The following is a 23318-nucleotide window of genomic DNA, read 5'->3' as shown; positions in this document are numbered from 1 at the left end:
TTTAATCTAATTTCCCAATCTACCTTAGCCAATTCGCCCCTCATACCTATGTAATTGGCTTTATTTAAGTTTAAGACTCTTGTTTCGGATTTTAGTATTTCACTCTCAAACTCAATCTGAAATTCTATCAACAACTTGTATTTATATAGTGCCTTTAACCTCGTAAAACATCCCAAGGTGCTTCAAAGGAGTATTATAAGACAAAAAATTTGACACCAAGCTCCTATTATTTGTTGATTAATACTCTGTGCAATGGTATAGCTACTGTTAGGGGGCCTATAACCTACTCTCACCAGTGATTTCTCCCCCTTGTTATTTCTTATCTCCAGTCATACTGATTCTACTTCCTGATCTTACGAGCCAAGATCCTTTCTCAATACTGTCCTTATGTCATCCTTTATTATCAGGGCTACCCCCTCCTTTTCCATTCTGCCTGTCTTTTCGAAAAGTCAAGTACCCTGGAATATTTAGTTCCCAACCTTGGTCACCGTGCAATGTAATGGCTATTAGATCAAAGCCATTAATCTCGATTTGTGCTACTAAATCATCTATCTTGTTACGAATGCTTCATGCATTCAAATAAAGAGCCTTTAATTTTAATTTTTTACAATTATTCCCTGCTTTCACCTTAATCACTGATGCATTATTACCTTTAAACTCTCTGTCGCTTCCTGTCACACTCTGCTTATTTTTACCCAAATCGCTACACTGTTCCATTGCTTTGATTTTTCTGTTTAGGTTTCTAAATTTCCCCTCACCTGATCGCTCCCCCCCCTTTTTAGTTTAAAGCCCTATATACCGCCCTAGTTAATCGATTCGCCAGGACACTGGTCCCAACCCAGTTTAAGTGGAGCCTGTCCCAACAGAACAGCTCCCTCTTTCCCCAGTACTGGTACCAGTGCATCATGAACTGAAACCCCTTCCTCCCACACCACTCTTTGAGCCACACATTTAACTCTCTCATCTGCTTGTCCCGATGCCAATTTGCGTGTGGCTCAGGTAACAACTGATTAATTAACCACTGATTGATCAAGAGCAGTGCCAAGTCAGGTGTGATCCATTAGTTTATTAACAAAAGGAAAAAAAAGTGATTCTGATGAAAATAATTGGAATGGTTGACTGCGTCACAGCTTTTGTATGTATTGTCACACAGACTTCCCTGGCACCAAATTCATTGGCTTCAGGAAAGGTTGTTCATTGCTGCCCCAGTGTGCTGAGCCCCCTACCTCCCTTCCCACTCCCATCCCCTCTTACCCCACCCCATTCCCTCCCAGGCTGAGGTGTAAAGGTGTCTGCTCCTCCTCCCTCAGCCTGAACCTTACACAGGCTCATTGTTGTTTGGCCCGAATACCTGCCTCTCTTCCGCGGCCATGTTCGCGCCCGGGTGGCCCTGGAGATGGAGCACGCGGTGTCCGCTGGCACGCTTGAGTATTTCCGCGACCGGTGGGCGCCGCGGGGACTGGAGTGCATCATCAACCCAGGCAATCAAATTTTAATTTAATTTGTTTAGTTTCATTTAATATATTTTTGTTAAAGTTACAGTTTATTTGTTTATTGATCGCACCAAAAAGAGTACACAGGCTCATTGCCCTCTGGTGGTCTATGTTAACGGGAGAGAAAAAAAACGCGAAAGTATAATTTAAAAAAAACAAATTAAATTGGACATGGAAAAAATAGTAATAACTACAAAATTAAGCGAAGTGGAAGTAAAACCAAAATAAACACCATAGGCTGCAAAAAAATCTCTTTAGAAATAATTAATTGGTGGCCAATATGGCGACGAATATGCGCTGTCGTTTGGAAATATTGATGTAATTGTTTTAAAGCTATTTAATGAAAGCGGTGGTGTTGCTGGAAGTTGGCGGGGGGCGCGAAGCTCGGGTTATTTTCCGGGAGAAGAGGCGGCGGGTCGGAGGTCGGAAGTTGGACTTCGGAATCAGCAGGAACTTCCTGAGCACAGAGAGATCAATCCAAGGTTTGTTTCTCTAGTAAAAGGGGGAACGTTTTCAAGTTTAAATACACATTAGGCAACCATGAGAGAGAGAGAGAGAGGAGTGTGTGTTGGAGTAGAGAGAGAGAGAGAGAGACAACAGAGAGACCGAGAAATGCATTTCCTGTCTGCTGGCTCGGTCCTGTTGTATAGCCAGACCTGGGCTGTGTGCTGGAACCATCCAGCCACTCCAGCAGTATAGATTTAATACAAGGTTTTTATTTTTAAAGGAACTATATATTGTTTGACTAGGGCATTTACTGCCCGTTAAGGGTGAGACTGTATATATTTTATTTTTGGGGGTTCAAACATTAGCCAAGGTTGATGCAATGGCATGTTTTGTGAATGCAATGAAACTGGTGTTGTCACCCTGTGAATGTACAGTATGTGATGTGAGGGAAGTTACACCAGGATTGCAAGCTCTTTCTGCCGTCCCTGCAACCGCTGCTGGTTTTAAATCTGCTTAATTCAGCTGCTTTTCAGCAGCAGTGCTGTTCTTGTGCATTGTCTGGAAAGTACGCCTCCATGTCAGATTTGTTTTCTTACCCCTTTAAGTTGAATTATTTCTAAGTGGTGGGTGCTGGGAGCTGGCTGAATGTAGAAATGTCATGTTTCAGCAGCAAGCCCCAGAACCATGATTAAAATTGTAATTATCCCCTTGTGAAGCGCCTAAGGTGCTGTATAAATGCAAATTGTCATCAACTAATATGCTAGCCACACAAATTAGTTATTTAATAATTGGTGTGTTTTGCAAACAGATAAGAACAGGGAAGGCTTTTGCAGGCCCTTGTATCTTTAAACTTTATTGTGGAGTTCATTTGTAACAATTTTGAACTGAACACAGTGTAGCTGATTGGAAATAGTATTTGCGGCTGTGCTGTGATGGATGCATTCTGATTGTTACCTCTTCACAATAGTTCAAAAAGGAGCTGTGCAAGTTCCTTACTGTGGCTATATCATTGTGTACCAAAGGTAGGTGGGATGTTGGGTATGTATTTGGACTTCCAAAAGGCATTTGACAAGGTTCCACACAAAAGATTACTGATCAAGATAAAAAAATCATGGGATTGGGGGTAATATACTGGCATAGGTGGAAGATTGGCTATCTAACAGAAAACAAAGAGTTGGGATAAATGGTTCGTTCTCGGGCTGGCAATCAGTAACTAGTGGTGTCCCACAGGGATCAGTGCTGGGACCCCAACTCTTTTTACAATCTATATTAACGATTTGGAGGAAGGGACCGAGTGCAACATATCCAAGTTTGCCGATGATACAAAGATGGGAGGGAAAGCAGTGAATGAGGAGGACATAAAAAACCTGCAAAAGGACATAGACAGGCTAAGTGAGTGGGCAGAGATTTGGCAGATGCAATATAATGTTGGAAAGTGTGAGGTTATGCACTTTGGCAGAAAAAATCAAAGAGCAAGTTATTATCTAAATGGAGAGAAACTGCAAAGTGCTACAGTACAAAGGGATCTGGGGGTCCTGGTACATTAAACACAAAAAGTTAGTATGCAGGTGCAGCAGGTGATCAGGAAGGCCAATGGAATCTTGGCTTTTATTGCAAGGGGGATGGAGTATAAAAACAGGGAAGTCTTGCTGCAGTTATACAGGGTATTGGTGAGGCCACACCTGGAATACTGCGTGCAGTTTTGGTTTCCATATTTAAGAAAAGATATACTTGCTCTCGAGGCGGTTCAGAGAAGGTTCACTCGGTTGATTCCAGAGATGAGGGGGTTGACGTATGAGGAAAGGTTGAATAGGTTGGGACTCTACTCATTGGAGTTCAGAAGAATGAGAGGCGATCTTATCGAAACATATAAGATTGTGAGGGGGCTTGATCGGGTGGATGCGGTGAGGATGTTTCCACTGATGGGTGAGACTAGAACTAGGGGGCATAATCTTAGAATAAGGGGCTGCCCTTTCAAAACTGAGATGAGGAGAAACTTCTTCACTCAGGGTAGTAAATCTATGGAATTTGCTACCCCAGAGAGCTGTGGAAGCTGCAACATTAAATAAATTTAAAATGGAGATAGACATTGTCCTAGCAGATAAGGGAATTAGGGGTTACGGGGAGAGGGCAGGGAAGTGGACGTGAGTCTAGATTCAGATCAGCCATGATCCTATTGAATGGCGGAGCAGGCCCGAGGGGCCGTATGGCCTACTCCTGCTCCTAGTTCTTATGTTCTTATTACCTCATGGTTACTGTGAACTCCTAGAATGTGTTTGTTCACCTTGGGGGTTCGGAGAGGAATTTTCCAGACCTCTTCTCTCCCCCCTCCCCCCCCCCCCCCCCCCCCCCCCCCTGCCGAATTGGCCTAGGGTTTTTAATCTTTTTTTGCCTATCCCAGGAGATTACATGACTACAAGTGGGAGAGTACACTGGATTCATGATGCTTAGTTGCGTCATGACTGTTTGGGACAGGCTTGATGGACCAGCCATTCTTTTCCTGTCCATTCTTTGATCTGTTCTGGATAAGGGGTAAGCCTTTTAGGACAGAAATGAGGAGGAATTTCTTCACCCAGAGTGGTGAACCTGTGGAATTCTCTACCACAGAAGGCAGTAGAGGCCAATTCATTAAATATATTCAAGGAGTTGGATATATTTCTTAAGGCTAAAGGGATCAAGGGGTATGGGGAGAAAGCAGGGACCGGGTACTGAGTTTGGATGATCAGCCATGATCCTATTGAATGGCGGAGCAGGCCCGAGGGGCCGAATGGCCAACTCCTACTCCTATCTTCTATGTTTCTATGTTCTGAGACCCAGCTTTTGAAAATAGGCCAGGTCGGTGAGATGAGAGAGAGCAGACTGGGCCAGTCTCACCTCAGCTCGCAGTGAATGAGAAATCAGCAGACTTCCTGATTCATGTCCTTCTGGGCATCCCTTTTATAGCCTGCACAGCTGTGGGATGCAGACAGAGCATGGATTCTGTGCTGTTCCCCGTCCTTTTATCCTGCTGTCTAATACAAGAAAGCAAGGGAATGCTACCAGGAGGCAGGATTATCTAAGTGCCAATTCAGCAATTGAAAGGGCCACAATTTTGGACTGCCATAAATACCTTCTTGGGTACAGTGGCATCATTTGCTTTTGCAAGTGGTCTGAGCATTTTAGTTTTGTGGGATTTGACACATGCTGCCCTGTATAATACTTGTGCAATAGCATGACCCAGAGGTGTAACAATAGTACCGTCTTGTGACCTGAGCTGGATATTCGTGTCTTTCACACATGTACTTATTGAATCTCTCCCAAAGCAGACTGAGCAAACAGTTGCTGATATGGGATCAGGTACGAATTGTTAAACTGCTTTATTTCACTGCTTCATTTAAGCTGAACATATAAACCAGTTGTTATGACCGAACTCACTGAGTTCAATCCATAGAGGTTATTTTTTGCCTAAAATTACAAAGCAAGCACCATGCTAGCTCTGACCAGTCTTACTTGGCTTAAACAAAATGGTTACTAACTACCCTCTGGCATTTCATACCTCTTCGCTGCAGCGAAAGCCATCACCGCTTTCCCTTTAACATAACTCGACTGCCCTCGCAGCCTTTCCATTTCAGTAAAGCTTGTCTGCCAGCCTGTGTCCCAGATTCCATCTTTATTATCTCTTGCTGTTCAGAGACCGGGATCAAAAGACTTTCCAACAGGATGGGTAAGAGGGTGTTTTTCAATTACCCAGACACGCTAACAAATTACTTACACAAAAAGAAAATACTGCAGATGCTGGAAATCTGAAATAAAAACAGAAAATGCTGGAGATACTCAGCAGGTCAGGCAGCATCTGTGAAGAGAGAAACAGAGTTAATGTTTCAGGTCGATGACCCTTCGTCAGAACTGGAAAAAAGCAGGAAATGGAACAGCTTTTTTCCAGTTCTGACAAAAGGTCATCGACCTGAGACGTTAACTCTGTTGCGATAGCAAAATACTGCAGATGCTGGAAATCCGAAATAACAACAGAAAATGCTGGAAAAACTCAGCAGGTCAGGCAACATCCGTGGAAAGAAATTTGAGTTGACGTTTCGGGTCAAAACCCTTTTTCAAAACTGGAACGTTAACTCTGTTTCTCTCTTCACAGATGCTGCCTGACCTGCTGAGTATCTCCAGCATTTTCTGTTTTTATAACAAATTACTTACATAGTTTCTGGGGTAAACAGCTCCTATTTAGCACATTATCTACCTTCTGTCTAGGGGCCTTTTTTTTGGGGGGGGGGAGGAACTTGAAAAGATATGTTATATAAAAATAAAAGTAAATCCTTTCTGTATACAGGTACACTATCCCTTATCCGAAAGCCTTGGGACCAGCTGAGTTTCGGTTTTTGGAATTTTTCGGATTTCAGAAGGTATTTTATAAGACTGGGAAATTTGTCGGGGGTGGGGGTCGGCGGGGGGTCGGGGGGGGGGGGGAGAAAAGAATATCGGACAGGCCGCTGCAGCTATCGGACGGGCCGCTGTATTGTTGGGTTCACTCTCCCGGTACCGCCTTCACACTGCCCGGCTCGGCCTGCAATCTCCTACCCAGGAGGGAACTCTGTGACCCTCTGCCCTGCTCAGCGTAAGTCATGCGCCACTCTGGTCATGTCGTGCGCACGACTTACGCTGAACAAAAAAACTTTCGGTTTTTAGAGGATTTTGGTTTTCGGAAGTTCGGATAAAGGATAGTCTACCAGTAATAACATCTCAAATGCAACAGGCTGTAATAAAGAAGATCTATTTGTGCTATAATTTTACTTTCTCTTCCTGTGGGGGAAATGCCTTTCCTCCAATAACACTGACCACAGTGGCATGCCTGAAATCAGGAACTCACTTTGTGAGGAATTGCTGGATCAGCCCCATGTCACATTACTGTGGTGCAGCACATTCTAGCATTTTTGAGAGCAACCCTTGGGTAAGATACTGGTTGGGAGCGGTCTTGACAAAAAGTTATCGAGTGCCACTTAAGGTTGCCAACCCGCCAGGATTGTCCTGGAGTCTCTAAGAAATACAGATTAATCTCCTGCACGCTGCTGCGAGGGCCTTGGGAGAAGAATTCTAACAATTGGAAAAAAGATTGTTTTTTTCATTTTCTTTTATAACTTCTAAAAGAAAGTGTTCAAAGTATTGGGGATGGTGAAAAGTGCTGTTTAATTGGGCGGGACGGTTGGAAGCAGAAGGTCATGTGATTAAACCTCCAGGAATATATCCAACCAGAGTTAGCAAACTTGGTGCCACTGAACACGATGCTGTCTGACATACGGATAGCTGGTATGTGACTACAGAATGTTGGAGCAGTCTCCCCAATCTCAGTACAGTCTGCCAGTTATGTGCTGCTGGTTTGAAGCAGTATGAATATGTGGTCCCACAGAACAGTGGAATGTGGGTGTCTTATCTGTGATTCCCGACACAGCGTGTTCTTGGGCCACCGACGGGGAGGTATTAAGCAGGCCTGGTACATTCCCACAGAGAAAGAAGGGAACTATCCCCAGGCCATGTTTGTGCATCTCCAGTGACGGACTGAGCGAGTGACACTGGCAGAGGCCTGGGAACAGGCCACCCAGCCGCCCTCTTGGGAAGATCTAAATAGAAAAGAAAGTAAAAACAGAATGCAGTCTTTCTCTGCTGCAATTAATCTTTTGTTTGTGTTTCTTTTTTGAAAAACTGGTATCAAAGTTAAGATTTTTCTTTCTCCTCTCCTTCCCCCTCAGAATTTAAGAATGCCAATCGATTGGATAAGCTATTCCTATGCTGCTATGGTGACAGTGGGTGGCATCCTGGGATATACTCGGAGAGGTACTGTACTTTATGGATAGTGTTAACAACAGTTCTTTGTGTTTGGTACTTCAAATGTTCAAAAAATTGTTGTGTATGTACTGTACCTTTAAGAGAATAACTGGTCTCAGACTGCAGTACCGGCAGTGACCACCCCTGTATAAAAGGCGCTAGAGAGCCTCTGTTGGTTAGATTCGTTTATGCCTTTCACCAGTAAACATCTCTTTGTTTCTCTCCTGCTAGTCCGTGTCTCAATCATTCACGGACTTAACACTGGCGACGAGTTAAAAACGAACTTACCTGCAACTCAGCAGCAGCTCCGACGACGTGTTGAAGGTCGGAGCCAGAAGAAAGAAGAAAAAAAAATTAAAAAAAATAGGCCATTGAAACTCGAGAAACGGGCGTCGACCGTCAATCATCGATTTCAAAACTTGCAGGAGAGACTGTCCAGAGCCAGGCTGGGTTCCTCGGTCTGTGGTTTCCCAGCTAATCGGGCTGGTGGCAGGTAGTGCTCTGATCCTTCCTGGGCTGCAACGGGGCCGGGCAGCGAGTCGGGAAGCAAGGAGAGAGAGAGGGTGGAGCATACAGGGCGCGGCCGGTGTTTCGAAGCTGGGCAGCGTTCGGACCTCAGAAGAGGGAGGGAAGTGTCCCAGAGGGTCCGCTCCACGACGGGAAGATAATAAAAGAAAACGAATTAATATTTAACGCGCAGGAAACCGTGGAAAGCAGCGCTAACAACAGCGGGGAAGAAGGAAAAGCGCGGGAGGCGCCATTTTGTTAAATCGGAGAAGAAGGCAAAGCGCGGGAGGCGCCATTTTAGATTTGCAAGATGCCGAAGACTGGCTGTATCACTGCTTTTGATAATACATTAGAGGACTGGACCACGTATGTGGAAAGAGTCGAGGTATATTTCAAGGCAAATGAAATAGCGGAGGGAAAAAAGGCATCAATATTGCTAAACGTAATGGGCGCTAGAACGTACGGCCTATTGCGGGATCTGATTACTCCAGCCAAACCGAAGGCGAAGAGTTTTAACGAAATTGTTGCTGTTCTACAGGAGCACTTAAACCCTGCACCGCTGTTGATAGCAGAAAGATTTAAATTCCACAGGAGGGCTCAGCACAAAGATGAGAGCAATGCTGAGTATCTTATGGAACTACGCAAGCTATCAAAGCACTGCCAGTTCGGAGCAGGACTGGCAGATACCCTACGGGACAAATTTGTCTGTGGACTCCTGAGTGAAGGAACACAGAAGAAGTTACTCGCAGAAAAAGAGCTGACGCTAGATAAGGCTTTCAGCGTGGCAGTATCGTATGCAGCAGCAGCCAGGGGAGCTGCAGAAATTCAACAAAAACCACAGGAATACGGCACCCACGAAATGACATGGGGATTTGCAAAATGTTATCGCTGCGGCAGAACTAACCATGACCAGAAGGACTGCTGGTCCAAAGACAAAATATGCAAACGCTGCGGGAAGATTGGACACATTGCACGAGTTTGTAGGTCTGGGAAGAAGACCAGCGACGACAAAAAGGCTACTAAGGAACCGTACAAGAAAGTACAAAAGATGACGGACAGTAGTTCCAAAGACCAGATGAGCGATAGTGAATCCGAGAACAGGAGATTAAGCTGTCTCAAACTTCACAATGTAATCGCAAAAGAGGATCACCGAACCATTTGGGTCACCCTCACAATAGCAGGGTCCCAAGTTAAAATGGAATTGGATACAGGATCAGCGCTAACCGTCATGAATCGACGAGACTATGAGCGGCTATTTTCACACATACCCTTGAGAGAGACATCCATCGTCTTGACGACGTATATGGGGCAAAAAGTATACCCCAGAGGAAAAATAAGGGTGCCTGTTGAAATACAATGGCAAGAAAATACGAAAATTGTATCTCTACATACTGCCAAATGGTGGACCACCGTTATTGGGACGGGAATGGATCAGGAAGATAAACTTAGATTGGCATTCCATTCATGCAATGACGGTGGACGGTCAAAAAGATGAAGACGTCACTCCTGGACGATTGTCAACAATCTTAGCTAACGCCAAAGAGGTATTTCAACAAGAACTGGGCACGCTTAAAGGCGTAACCGCCTCGTTAAAAATAGAAGAGAATGCAGTTCCCAAGTTTTTCAAAGCGAGACCGGTACCATATGCAATTCGTCCAGCCGTCGAGGCAGAGCTGGAGAATCTGGAGAAGGCGGGCGTGTTGTCTAAGGTCGACTGGAGCGAGTGGGCGACACCCATCGTTCCTGTCATGAAGAAAACGTTAAGGAAGATTTGCATCTGTGGGGATTTCAAGGCGACGGTGAACCCTGTCCTTCACACAGTACAATACCCTCTTCCAAGGATAGAAGACATCTTTGCCTCACTGTCTGGAGGGAAGCGTTTTACAAAAATTGACCTAGCACAAGCATATTTGCAGATGGAGGTTGAAGAGTCCTCTAGAAAGTATCTCACGATAAACACTCAAAGGTCTTTACCAGTATCATCGATTGGTATGCGGAGTAGCATCGGCTCCGGCGATATGGCAAAGAGTGATGGAACAAGTCCTGCAAGGGATTCCAGGGACTCAGTGTTACTTGGACGACATCCTTGTGACAGGTGAAGATGACAGTGAACACCTTAACAACCTAGAACTGGTGCTCACTAGACTACGGGAACATGGGCTGCGAGCCAACCGCCCCAAGTGCGAATTTTTTAAGAAACAGATATCGTATTGTGGCCACGTGATTGATGAAGAGGGGTTACATAAGTCCCCTGACAAAATTGAAGCGGTTGTTAAGGCCCTAGCGCCTGAAAATGTGTCGCAACTGAGGTCATTCCTCGGGTTGGTGAATTACTATCATAAGTTTTTGCCGAATTTGTCGACAATTCTGCATCCACTGAATGCCCTGCTACGAACGGGGGTAGCATGGAAATGGAGCGATGATTGTAAACGTGCTTTTCAGAAGAGTAAGGACTTGATCACTTCGAAGGAAGTATTGGCTCACTACAACCCAGCCAATCAGGCTGGCGTGTGATGCGTCTCCCTACGGCATTGGGGCGGTACTGTCACATAAATTCCTTGATGGTTTGGAGAGGCCGATAGCTTTTGCATCATGCTCGTTAACTTCTGCCGAGCGTAACTATGCCCAGATTGACAGAGAGGCCCTCAGCCTAGTGTGGGGGGTGAAGAAGTTCAATCACTATCTGCACGGTCAAAAATTTACTCTACTAACCGATCATCAACCTCTTGTCTCCATTTTCAACCCTCAGAAGGGCGTACCGATAATGGCAGCACAACGGCTGCAGAGATGGTCCCTTTTCCTAGGGGCACACCAATATGACATCGAGTACAGGGGAACTAAACCGCATGGAAATGCTGATGGATTGTCACGTCTACCGTTGCCGACGGTGGAAGAAGAAGACCTTGCAGTGGATCCAATGGAGTTATTCCACTCGACCATAGTCGAATGTCTCCCTGTGACGAATGCAAACATAGAAAAGGAAACACGGAATGACCCGACACTATCACGGGTCTATGATTTAACGGTGAAGGTATGGCCAGCACATGGCGAACCACTGCTGCCAGCATTTTCGCCAAGAAGAGAACAGCTGTCAGTGTGCAGAGGAACCTTGATGTGTGGATCCAGAGTAGTAATTCCACCTAAGTTGACGGATAGAGTGCTCAATGAGCTTCATGAGGGTCATCTGGGTGGGGTAAAAATGAAGAACTTAGCCAGAGCGTTTGTGTGGTGGCCGGGAATCGATAGAGAAATCGAAGAGATGACCAAGAGCTGTGCAGGATGCCAGAAGGTCCAAAACGCCCCACCACAAGCTCCTCTGCATCCATGGGAGTGGCCCTCATCTCCATGGCAAAGGGTGCACATTGATTTTGCTGGTCCCTTCATGGACTCGATGTTTTTAATTGCGGTGGATGCACATTCAAAGTGGCCAGAGGTAATAAAAATGTCCTCAACCACCACGGAAAAAACTATCGCAGTTTTACGAACCGTATTCGCCAGGAATGGGCTGCCTGAACAGATTTGCTCTGACAATGGACCACAGTTTGTGTCTGAAGAGTTCCGGAGGTTCTTAAAGAACAATGGTGTTAAGCATTACACATCTGCCCCATATCATCCAGCCACTAATGGATTGGCCGAGAGGTTTGTCCAAACATTCAAGAAGGCTATCAAGGCAATGTGTAATGAAGATATACCCCTACAACACAAGGTGGACAACTTCTTGTTTGCCTACCGGAATGCGACACATGCGGTTACCAACCAAACTCCAGCCATGATGTTCTTCAATCGAAGACTACGATGCCGCTTGGATTTGGTTAAGCCAAACGTCCGAAGAGATGTGGAGAACAGGCAGTTTCAGAATATGAATGAAAGGCCGACCAGGAGTTTTAAGATAGGTCAACCAGTTTTGGCCCGGGACTACCGGACTGAGAAATGGCAGCCAGGAACGATTTGTACACGACAAGGACCTCTCATGTATACCGTGGACGTTGGGGAGAGCATTGTAAGACGCCATGCTGACCAGATTCTAGAGTCACTGGAAAACGTCAACTCCACACCACGATCTGATACGCCTGGTAATGAAATTGACGTTCCAATTGCAGCTACCGCAGAACCGGTAATATTGGAAGCAGATGAAACAAACAACGACATTGATTCCGACTCAACATTGCCAGAAGAACCTGATACTCCAAAGAGGCGTTATCCAGACAGAATCAGGAAGCCTCCTCAAAGACTGAACTTATAATTGCTTAAACTTAACCAATGTATCTAGCAACAGTAATTGTGATTGTAATTCGTTATCATTAGTTGTTAAATGAATGTTATGTACTGTTTATCTAAAAGGGGAGGAATTGTTGTGTATGTCCCTTTTTAAGAGAATAACTGGTCTCAGACTGCAGTACCGGCAGTGACCACCCCTGTATAAAAGGCGCTAGAGAGCCTCTTGGTTAGATTCGTTTATGCCTTTCACCAGTAAACATCTCTTTGTTTCTCTCCTGCTAGTCCGTGTCTCAATCATTCACGGACTTAACGAAAATGAGTACAGATAAGCAAGGCCATTTAGCCCAGTCTAGCTCATCTGTCCAAAAAGAAGTACCTACAGTCCACCCGTCTCCTGATTCTTGAGTGACTAAGGTTTTCGCCTCCAATACCTTTTTAGTGTTCATGTGAAGAGATTCTTCCTGTGTCCCTAATATGCCCTTTGCTGGTTTGAACATACCATCCCACTGTTGTGACTCATTTTAAAGCAGTTCTCTGGAATTATTTCATCTATACCCCTTATATCTTAAATACTTTGAGATTTCCCATCAGTCACCTCCCTTCAAGGGTAACGCGCCCCAGTTTTTCTAGTCTTCCCTAACTGCTCAATATCCTGATGCTGTAGATTAGCTTTGAGTTCTTTTCTACACCACCTTTAGGACATGCATATTCTTTTTTGCCATGGTGACCAGAACTAGACATTGTACTCAACATGCGGTCTTTCAGCATGACAACCTCTGACCTATAGTCTACTGATTTAGCAATATAGTTCAACAGTATGACCACTTTCAGCGTGTTGCTACACAGCAAGTTAACTGGCTGGTCTACTAACACCCAGATCACTTTCAACCTCTTTTCCTGGTTATATACCATTCATAGTGTATGTGCCCGTTTTATCTCCGAATTTTCAGTACCTCATACTTATCTGTATTATATCATACCTGCCACAGTACTGCTCATTGCAGTTTTTAATCTAACTGCTTCCTCCTCTTGACTGCCCTCGTTTCCTGTCTGCCCTCGGTTTAATGGGCCATATTTTCCGATCGGAGGCTTCCTGCCTGCGGAGGCCTCCGATCTGGAAAAAATCTATGCACTTACCTGAGGGCTCCCGAGGTCCGGACACTTCCGATCCTGGACCTCTCCAAACTCCAAGTGCGCAGGGCCCACGTATCCCAGGGGCACAGGCAGTTCGCAAGTGTCCCTGGGATCACGTGGGCCATGGGGAGCCAATCCAAGAAGGGAATCTCCCTTCACACACTTGACAGATAGACCTGTCAAATATATGAATGGAGATCACCCCAAAAACACTTTAAAACATTAAATAATTTTTTTTTTAAATCACATTTTTTAAATTAGTTGAAATTACAATAAATTAAATATTTTAAACAAATTACATTTTTTGAAAAAAATAAAGTTTTTTACGGGGCTAAAAATAAACTTACCTTTTAAAGTATTTTTAAATGATAAATGAGTGGGAATTAAAAAAAAAAAAAAAAACTTTTTTTTCAAATCTTATCCTGGTAAAAGCAGGCCATACGCCTACTTTTACCAGGCGTAAGATTTCTAAGGGTATTCTGCGGGTGGAGATTCTCCAGAAAGCGGAACTCTTCCCCCCCGCAGCGGCCCTTCTCCAGGGAAGGCGTCCGATCTGTCAAGAGCATTCTTGACAAATTGGAAATGCTGGTTTTCAGCACATGTGCTTGGCATGCCTGAAACCGGCATTTCCGATGTCCCTACAGGTGTGTACACAGCGCGTACACACCCGCGGGGATCGGAATATCCAGCCCAATATCATCTGAAAACTTGATTGACTTGCATTGTGTTATTGAATCCAAGTTGCTAATATAAATTGCAAACAGTAGCATCTATCCTTGTGACATCTCCCATTATGACAGAACGTTGTGAAAGGCTTCCTAGAAGATCAGATATACCACAAGTTTTACCAGAGTCCACTTAGGATGTCACTCTTACAATTCTTGTTTTCTTCCAACACACTTTATTCATGTTCATAGTGGAATTGTGGTTTTCGTAAGTGGACCATGTGCCCTGTTATCCAAAAGTTATAATCTTAAGCATGTTATGAACATGAGTAATATGCCTCCCGACTAATCCTCACCTTTTTACCATGTATTTCATGTAAAATGTCACACTGGTTGTCCACTATGCACTCCTATTCTCTCGGGTGGAAAAACACCACTGTATCAAACCATATTGCTCAGGCTAAAACTACAAGTCATATTTATAATCAAGAAATAAATGTACACCGAAACAAAAGAAAACAGTAAGAAACTGGCAGTACTAATCCTGATTTAAAAATAACAAAGATTTAGGTCAATCCACAAGAATTTAAAAGTATCTTTTGCAGACTTTACCCAGTCCAATAAACGACCTGACTTTGTCTTCTGTTTTGTACATGTGAGCAGCAAGCTTCCTGCCTCCCCTAAGGAGCATTGCTTTGCCTTTGACACAACCAAGTACTGTGCTCAGCAGTGTGGTGTTTGTTAACAATTGTAATAACAAATTCTTGTTAACAAAACAAAAGTAAGTTTTGTTAACTAAAACTACCAACTAATATTTCTGTAGTGCATACAGAGAGACTGCCCAGGGTACTTTACAAGGGAGGGAGGTGGGTGGAGACCAAGCAAGAGGGAGAGAGGGGATGAGAGAAGTGAAAGGATGGTCGATGAGAAGGGTCTTTAACATGGTTTTGCAAGCACGAGAGAGCGGGAGTGCATTAGTGGGTAGCTGAAACACATTTCTGGGGTTAGAGTGTAGTGAACTTTACTCTGAACATGTTTTATATGCGACCAGGGAGTATTTGATGCTGACATTAGGTGCCTGAAATGGATAGTTTTCCATTCTTCAGCATTAACATCTTTCACTTTTTTTTACATAAGCTGTTTGCAATTGTTTTTTAACTGCTCTGCTCCATGCTATTTTGGACTGGGCAAAAGTGCCAGTCCCACCTCTTCCTGCCTCCGAAAAGCGCCAGTGTGAATTTTCCCATTGCCCATTTCAGCCATTGTTAGCACCTCAGAGATTTGTCAGTCTGCTGCCATTTGCTGCTGCATTATAGACACTTTTGTATGATGCACTAAATCCCACTAAGAACCAAGTTGAACTTCCTCAAACTTAATTTTTCTCAGGATCTTTTAAAGCCAGGAGGAAAGAAAAAGTTTATTCTGTTCGTCTGGGCTGGATTCATTCATCTGGGCTGGATTCATACCCATGTGCCAGAGGTGGAAGATTCTGATTAACCCACTGCATCAGCCTGTCTGTCTTGCGTTGTCAAATTTATTCCTCTTGTTTTGTAAGCTACGCTGTAATCTTCATTCCGCTTGCATCCCACCCCCTCTGAAAAGAACCAGTGTAACTGAGCAAAAGGAAATCCTAGTTTCACTATGGGTAAGAGTAATAAGCAGAGACCACCTGTACTTCCAATTAATTTAACAGTAAGGTATCATGGAACGGCATTTGGCTGTCTGTTGTATTACTGTGGGAGGATGCATGGAGCCAAAAGGCTTTTGAGGAAAAAAAAAGGAAATAAATTGTACCCTTTTTCCAGGGAGTGTGATGTCTTTGATCTCGGGACTGCTTTTTGGATCTCTGGCAGGATACGGTGCTTATCAAGTTTCAAATGACCCACAAAATGTGAAGATCTCTTTGAGTAAGTTCCTGAGCCTTCTGTTTCTTATATTTAAAAAAAAATGTAATTGGATATCTAAAAATAAAGTGAAATGATATTTTTAGGAAACTGTTAAGGTCTTCTTAATTTGGTGGGGGGTTTTGTCCCCGTTTTCTCCTGCGTTTGATGGAGAGCACGCCTACTGATGCTAGCTGTCCTCTGATACCTCGCCTGTGTGGCTGCTCTTCACGTGAGCCATGTGACCTGGTTTTGGGGGTTGTATCAGAGCCGAGCCAAATCCTGGCTTCACCTGACATCCACACGTACTTTTCTGCAGGTGTCACTGGATAGTGCACATGAGCAGGATTCCTGGCTGACTTCTTCCCACTTGGGCAAAAGGCATTGAGAATCAGTAAGAATCCTAACAGATGGCTGAGTTAAGATCACCTTTCTCGACACCAACCAGGGATTAAGCCTGGGTCATTCCTGTTATTTATGGCTTCACTGGGCAGTACACCTTACAACTGTGTTCCAAAAGGAGTTTTCTTTTGTTGCTTGAAAGATAAAAATGTAGTCAATTCAGAGAAAAATAATTCAGGTTTCTGCTGTTTTTAGTCACCTCATACAGAGCACATGTTTGGTGTAGACTGGTGGTTTATGTTTCCACAAAGGCAGTTTTAAAAATTGTGATAAGACTGGTTAAAACTCCTAGCAAGTGACATTATGGAAAGTGGAACAATACTCTGTGCCACTCCCCAGCCTCTCATAAAGCTTGATATCTGAAATTAAGGAAAGTAAAAATATGAATTTGAGTTTAGCCTGTGTTGTATATCTGCAATGCCAATTTGGACTGGTGGCTTACAGAGAATGAAGCATGAGTCATAGCTGATATTAATCATTTGCCCCCACAGTATTTAAGAGTTATGTAGCTAGCATAACTCGGAGCCCTTTAAGTTTATCACCATTGGGAAGTTATTTGCATTCATCAGCACTTAAGACTGTACTTGTCAAACCATTTGCTTTGATCTTGTTAATTACCTCATTCATCTCAACAAATTGGCCAACTTAAAATTGAACTGTTTAATGCTGTATAAAAATTGTTTTTTTGAAGAAAAGGCTTTCTGTTTACTGAGGTTATCCCAGATCAGCCATAGCATAGCTGGATACCCAACAGTCTGCCTCGGCCCCAGCCTCAGATCATTGCTCCCTACTGCACCAGTGTGACTGTTTCCATTTCCCACAACAGCATCCTGCAGCCTCACTAGGTGAGATTTTCAATTAGGGCCACTGAGCGAATCAAGGGGTATAGGGATGGGGCGGAAAAGTGGAGATGAGGTAGAAGATCAGCCATCATCTTATTGAATGGCGGAGCAGGCTTGAGGGGCCGTGTGGCCTACTCCTGCTCCTATTTCCTATGTTATGTTTTGTGCCCAATAGGAACTAGATTGAGACTGCTCAAACTCATTTTGTGTTTAACAGCTCGCAGAGGAGCCTTTCATATCATCAGTCTGGGAATGGAAATGAATCCAGTTCCATAGTTGGAAGCCCAGAGTCTAACCGACTGCACCACTCACCCCCCCCCCCCTCAACCCCCTCCCCCCCCCCCCTCCCCTCCCCACCCCTCCCCCCCCCCCCCAAGCTTCCTGAAGTATTTTTCATTGAAACTATTGCCAGCAGTAAAATGTAATTTCAACTAATCTTTGAAACCTACTTTTCTAGTTACAGGAAACTTTCTGATATCCGGTACTGACTGGACCGAGCTGGTGCCGTAACATCAAAAGTGCCGGACATACCAGAGTTAATGTTTAAACATACGGAACTGAGAAGCTCCGTGTGAATCAACAAATCCTGTTGCTTAGCAACAGCTTCAAAACAGTCGGCTGCAGCTGCAAGTGTCTGTAGCTGAAGCTGTTGCTATAGCTACAGACCTTGCAGTGCTTGACTGGGGGGGAAAAAAAGCAACGAGAACTAAAAAAACATAGAAAACGGCTCCTGATTTTTGCCATTAGAGCGAGTATTCCGGACATATAACCTCCGGATAAACCAAAGTTTCCTGTACCACCAATTTTCGGGCCATGTGTGTGATTTTTTAAAAGGGAAATACTTCTGCTGACTGGCAAAAGGTGGGAAGTGATGTTCCACAGGGATCGGTGCTGTGATCACTGTTGTTCAAAATTTACAATAATGATTTGGACTTGGGACTCAGAAGTACAATTTCAAAATTTGCAGGTGGCACCAAATTGAGAGGTGTAGTTAATACAAAGGAAGAATGTGCCAAGTACACGAAGACATTAACAAGCTTGCAGAATGGATGTGTAATTGGCAAATAACTTTCAATATAGATAAGTGTGAGGTGGTGCATTTTGGTAGGAAGAATAAGGAGGCCGCATACTGCTTGGATAATAAGGGCAGGATTTTCATTGAGCCGTGGAGGCGTGATTAGAGGCGTGTGGGGGGTTAAAATCCTGAAATCGTGGGGGCACGAACCCATCTCGCCCCCAGCCCGCCTCCATGCCAGTTTCAAAGGAGGCGGATACCTGACCCGCACTGGGACCTGCCTCCCCGAGGCAGGAAGGGGATTAGTGCCAATTAACTGCCTGTTAACAGGTAGTTAACAGGCAGTTTTTAGCCTAATCCCTATTTTCATTCTTGAATTGTGGGATTCCCGACGGCTCCAAACCACGCCAAGTTAGCGAAGCGGGCCGTCGGGCTGAAGGGCTTGGAGGGGTCGAGATGTCCAGTGTTCAGGCGAGTGATGGGTGCATGAGTGCAGAGTTAAGTGTGTTTAAAGTGTTTAAATAAGTTTTACTTACCTTTACAGCTTTCCTTTCTTCAGGTCTCGGGAGTCCCTCATCTCACCGGCACAGAAAGCAGAATGGCTGCGATCTGTCAAAAATTGCAGCATTCGGCTTTCTGTTCCGCGGAGATCTCTAAATCATCCTGAGAGGAAGGAATTAACTTGGAGTACAGATTGTCAGTGTTTGACAGCTTCAAACAGCTGTGAAACGTTGATATTTCATCTGCCAAATGGTCTTGACAGATGAAATGTCTCTGTGACATCACCTGTTGCCAGGTGGCCCTTAATTGGCCTGTTGAGCCCGCTGGGTGGGCTCAACAAGGTCAATCAAGTTGAAATTGTGTGGGTTGGCCACAACTCGATGGAGGCGGGACTACAACCCCGACAGTTGTAGTCCTGCCTCCTACCCGCCGCCTCAATGAAAATCCTGCCCTAAGAGTTTGAATGGGGTAGAGGAGGAAAGAGATCGGAGTTCAGGTACACAAACCACTAAAAATAGTGACGTTGGATAATAAGGCCATTTAAAAAAAAAAAAAGGAAACCAAGCTCTGGGTTGATTTCTAGAGCGATAGAACATCGAACCTTGGTTAGCCATACTTGACGTATTGTGCACAGTTCTGGTCTCCATATTATAAAATGGATATAGAGACACTGGAGAAGGTGTAAGAAAGATTCACAAGGTTGATACCAAAACTGAGTGGATTTACTTATCAGGAAAGGCTGAACAGGCTGGGGCTCTTCTCTCTAGAAAAGAGAAGGCTGAGGGGTGACCTGATCGAGGTCTTTAAGATAATGAAAGGGTTTGATAGGGTAGACGTAGAGAAAATGTTTCCACTTGTGGGAGAGTCCAAAACTAGAGACCATAAATATAAGATAATCATCAAGAAATCCAATAGGGAATTCGGGAGAAACTTCTTCACCTAAAGAGTGATAAGAATGTGGAATGCACTAGCACAAAAAGTTGAGGAAAATAGCATAGATGCTATTTAAGGGGAAGATGAAATTTAAGGGGAATCAAGATAAGCACATGAGGGAAACAGGAATAGAGGATATGCTGATAGGGTTAGATGAAGTAAGGTGGGAGGAGGCTCATGTGGAGCATAAACCAGTTGGGCCAAATGGCCTATTTCTGTGCTGTACAATTGATGTAACTCGATGTAATTTAAATTGTGTTTTTGTTGCTTCTTCAGGTAGAATCACCATTGCAGGTGTATTGTGAGGCTGCGCAATGGAAATGCATAATAACGCTGTGAAGTAGTCCAAAATCAGCAAAAAGAAAATCTGAATGTAGACTGCTGGAGTGAGTGGCGTACAAAACAATGACACCACTGGGATGGGGTAGAGAGATTATAATGCTGCTATAAACTGCAGTTACACGGATACTGCGGACTTAGTCAATGAGTGTCCCAACTCTGAAGCCGACGTGCTAACAGCATTTCCGATTGCTAGAGCTTCCAGAATGTTGCTATCCACATGGTGATGCCCTTCATGACAGGCAGATTATATAATTATTAATATTTTTTATAGAACTTGTAGATACATAATTTACTTTATTCTTCTGTTTGTCTAAATACTCTCTTTCCCTTCAATAACAGTAACTGCTGGAATTTTGACTGCAGTAATGGGAATGCGATACAGAAAATCTGGAAAGTTAATACCCGCCGGTCTCATCACTGGTATCAGGTAATACTTCAAACCCTGCTTCAGACTTCGATTTAGCGAACTAAGTGAAACTGTAACTAATTATATCACACGCAAGAATTTGCTGGTGACACAAAAGTGGGTGGTTTAACTTCAGGAGAACATAGACAGGTTAGAGAATGGGCAGACAGTTGGCGCTTGTAAATGTAATGTAGAGAAGTGTGAGGTAATGCATTTTGAGGAGGCAAAAAAAAAGAAATGGGAGTATAACTCAAATGGCAAGAGGCTGAGGGTGGGGAAGAAGTGAGACTGTGGGATACAAATGCTTAATTCCTTGAAATTGTGAGTGCAAGTAGCTAAAGCTATAAAAAAGACCAGTAGAACTTAGAATAGGGGTATAGAGTACCAGAGCAAAGAGGTAATGATACATTTGTACAAGACAATCATTAGGCCACAGCAAGAGTACTATGTGTCGTTTTGGGCACCCCTTCTAGAAAGGCATTAAAGCAGTAAAGATCGAATAGCATAGATTCTCCAGGACGATGCCAGGGATGGGAAAACTATAGTTATGAAGAATAATCCATTGAGAAAGAAATAATGGAAAATTTGATACAACTTTCAAACATTGATGTGTCTTTTTGTGGATTTTCAACTCTGGATCTGTGCACGCTAAGTTGCAATTAACCATGCCATATGGAATAGGCACTGAGCAGAGACGAGGTGCTTGGGGATTGTTGACTGTGTTATGGTGTTCCCCTCCCCCCATCCTGTAAGTCGCTGAGGCACAGAGTGGCAGAAGCCTTTGGAAAAACAATTGTAGGTTACATTTGTTGCCCTTGTCGCTCCGCTATCTAAGTTTATGTACAGTAAAATCTCTAAGATTCTTTTCTTCTTCTTTGCAGCTTTTTTATGGTTGTACGGCTTCTTGTAATCGCGATGTTTTAAATCTACAATCAACTCACTACAATGTAGAATTGCTGTAAATGCTTTTACTCTGTGATCATCTTTTAAATGGTAATTATTCTACAAAGTAATTCTTTAGAGAAGTCAAACTTGATACAAAGTAACACTAGCCTTTACTTTAATCATCGGGATATCTATTGTAACAATACTTGTTCTTTGTATTTATAGTACTGGATGTACTTTTGAATACAATTGGGTCAAAGTTATAGCTTACGCTGGCAAGAATTTCCTCAAAGCTCTTTTTCAAGTGTGTCAGATGGCATCGCTGATGAAACTAATTGCTTAGACCCATGTATAGAACAAACTTCTAAATATCACCAGATGTAGATGTACAGATATTATGGCACCTTGATAAGGTTTGTCCTTACTAAATGTTTTGAATCAATGTAATACATTCCACATGCATTTGACTGAACTTTTCTGAACTTATTGGTTCATTTGGGACTCTGAATTTAAAACTCCCCTGTGCACTGTTAGTGCTATCAGTGATGAGTCTAAGGTGAAAGTTTAAGGTGACTCTTTAAAGGATTCATAACCACAAGCGGTCAGTAAATAATCAGTGGGAGTACAGAGTTGCATTCACCTTTTGCCACCAAGTGCAGCATGTGCCTGTTTGAATGCTCTGTCCATTGGTAAGTGAAGTACCTTGAGCACTGCCAGCAAATGTAAGCTACATTGGTGAAACAAAGAATAGAGCCTTTATCAGGGCATCATATCCTGACTAGAACAATAACTACATCACGAGAATGTTGATTATTAAAAATGGAAGAGCTGTATTTAAAAATGTAAAATGAATGCAACAGTCTTTTAGAAGTAGTTACTGAAAGTGCTGCTAACCTCTGTTCTAGCACAAATTTTTCATTTGGTTCACTATTGTGACCTTAAAAACCTGGTTCAGGTAAGTGAATTAGGTTTTATCTTTGAGATTTGGTCAGCCAAGTGCTGCTGTAGAGCTGCCTCATCCATAGGACTCTCAGCTTCTGGTTTACACTCCGCAGGAGTTCACACGTGCAGTAACCTAACGCTTCTGTTGTACAATCAGCACTTCAGGGTTCTGCGGGGAGTGAGGGATGCAAAACCACGCCACCTCCATCAGACCAACAAGTGTATACCTACCTACTCTTGACAGTGTACATGCGCAGGGAAGTCGGTGTAGATAGTATTGTGTCTAAAATAACAACAGAAAATGCTGGAAAAACTCAGCAGGTCAGGCAACATCCGTGGAGAGAAATTTGAGTTGACGTTTCGGGTCGAAACCCTTCTTCAAAACTGGAAAGAAAAAGAAAATAGATCGAAGGCAAGACTGCGATTGAACAAAAGAAGAAAAAGAGACAATAAAAGCTATTCGAAGCCAGATGAGATGGTAATAGGCCCGTGGAGACAAAAGGCAGCTGAGATTAGGTGTGAAGTGTACTGGCAGGTAAGAGACAGCTGCCAGGTGAGAGAGAGAAACAAAAGGAAAGGAGTGGGGGGAAGGAGGACCCAAAACAAAGGGGTGGAAAAAATTATAAGTAAAAAAGTAATAGGGGCCGAGGTTATGATCTGAAATTGTTATGTAGAAACACTGTGACTCCAGTTATTGAAGGAAACTAGAGCACCCAGTTGTTGCAGCTAACCACACATAGAAATCTACTTGATGGCACTAGCCAACTGGCCCAGGAGAAGTTCGAGCCCATCGAGGTCCTCATTGTTAACTAATTTCTGTGTGTCGTGACATTGTGATGCACTTCAGTGTAGGGGTTGCAGTGCTGGCTGTAGCAGTTATACTGGAGTTGGAACG

General features: G+C 43.7%; 1 protein-coding gene across 3 annotated transcripts; it reads left to right on the top strand.

The window, feature by feature from the left end:
- The first annotated feature begins 1817 nt into the window (after positions 1-1817).
- On the top strand, positions 1818-21948 carry tmem14a (transmembrane protein 14A). Of its 3 annotated transcripts, XM_085996448.1 has the most exons (6): positions 1836-1975; positions 6259-6331; positions 7673-7757; positions 16078-16179; positions 20530-20617; positions 21478-21948. In XM_085996448.1, exons 3-6 carry the CDS (start codon positions 7682-7684, stop codon positions 21518-21520), a joined length of 309 nt encoding a protein of 102 aa, XP_085852574.1. In that variant the 5' UTR covers positions 1836-1975; positions 6259-6331; positions 7673-7681; the 3' UTR covers positions 21521-21948. The 3 variants fall into 3 exon arrangements, with proteins under 3 accessions (XP_085852575.1, XP_085852574.1, XP_085852576.1); XM_085996449.1 differs by lacking the exon at positions 6259-6331 and having other exon boundaries at positions 1818-1975; XM_085996450.1 differs by lacking the exons at positions 1836-1975; positions 6259-6331 and adding an exon at positions 7429-7559.
- Positions 21949-23318: the final 1370 nt, after the last annotated feature.

This window comes from Somniosus microcephalus, chromosome 9 (assembly GCF_052327205.1).
Source record: "Somniosus microcephalus isolate GS21.2 chromosome 9, FLI_Smic_1.0, whole genome shotgun sequence".
NCBI lineage: Eukaryota > Metazoa > Chordata > Chondrichthyes > Squaliformes > Somniosidae > Somniosus > Somniosus microcephalus.
The sequence above is the reverse complement of the archived record's forward strand: the minus strand, read 5'-3'. Positions and strand labels throughout refer to the sequence as shown.

Bases quoted from the DNA above. Each gene is read 5' to 3' on its own strand.
- tmem14a (XM_085996449.1), top strand. From the start codon at position 7,682: ATGCCAATCGATTGGATAAGCTATTCCTATGCTGCTATGGTGACAGTG. The intron at 7,758-16,077 runs GTACTGTACTTT...CCCTTTTTCCAG, and splicing joins CCTGGGATATACTCGGAGAG to GGAGTGTGATGTCTTTGATC. The intron at 16,180-20,529 runs GTAAGTTCCTGA...CTTCAATAACAG, and splicing joins AAATGTGAAGATCTCTTTGA to TAACTGCTGGAATTTTGACT.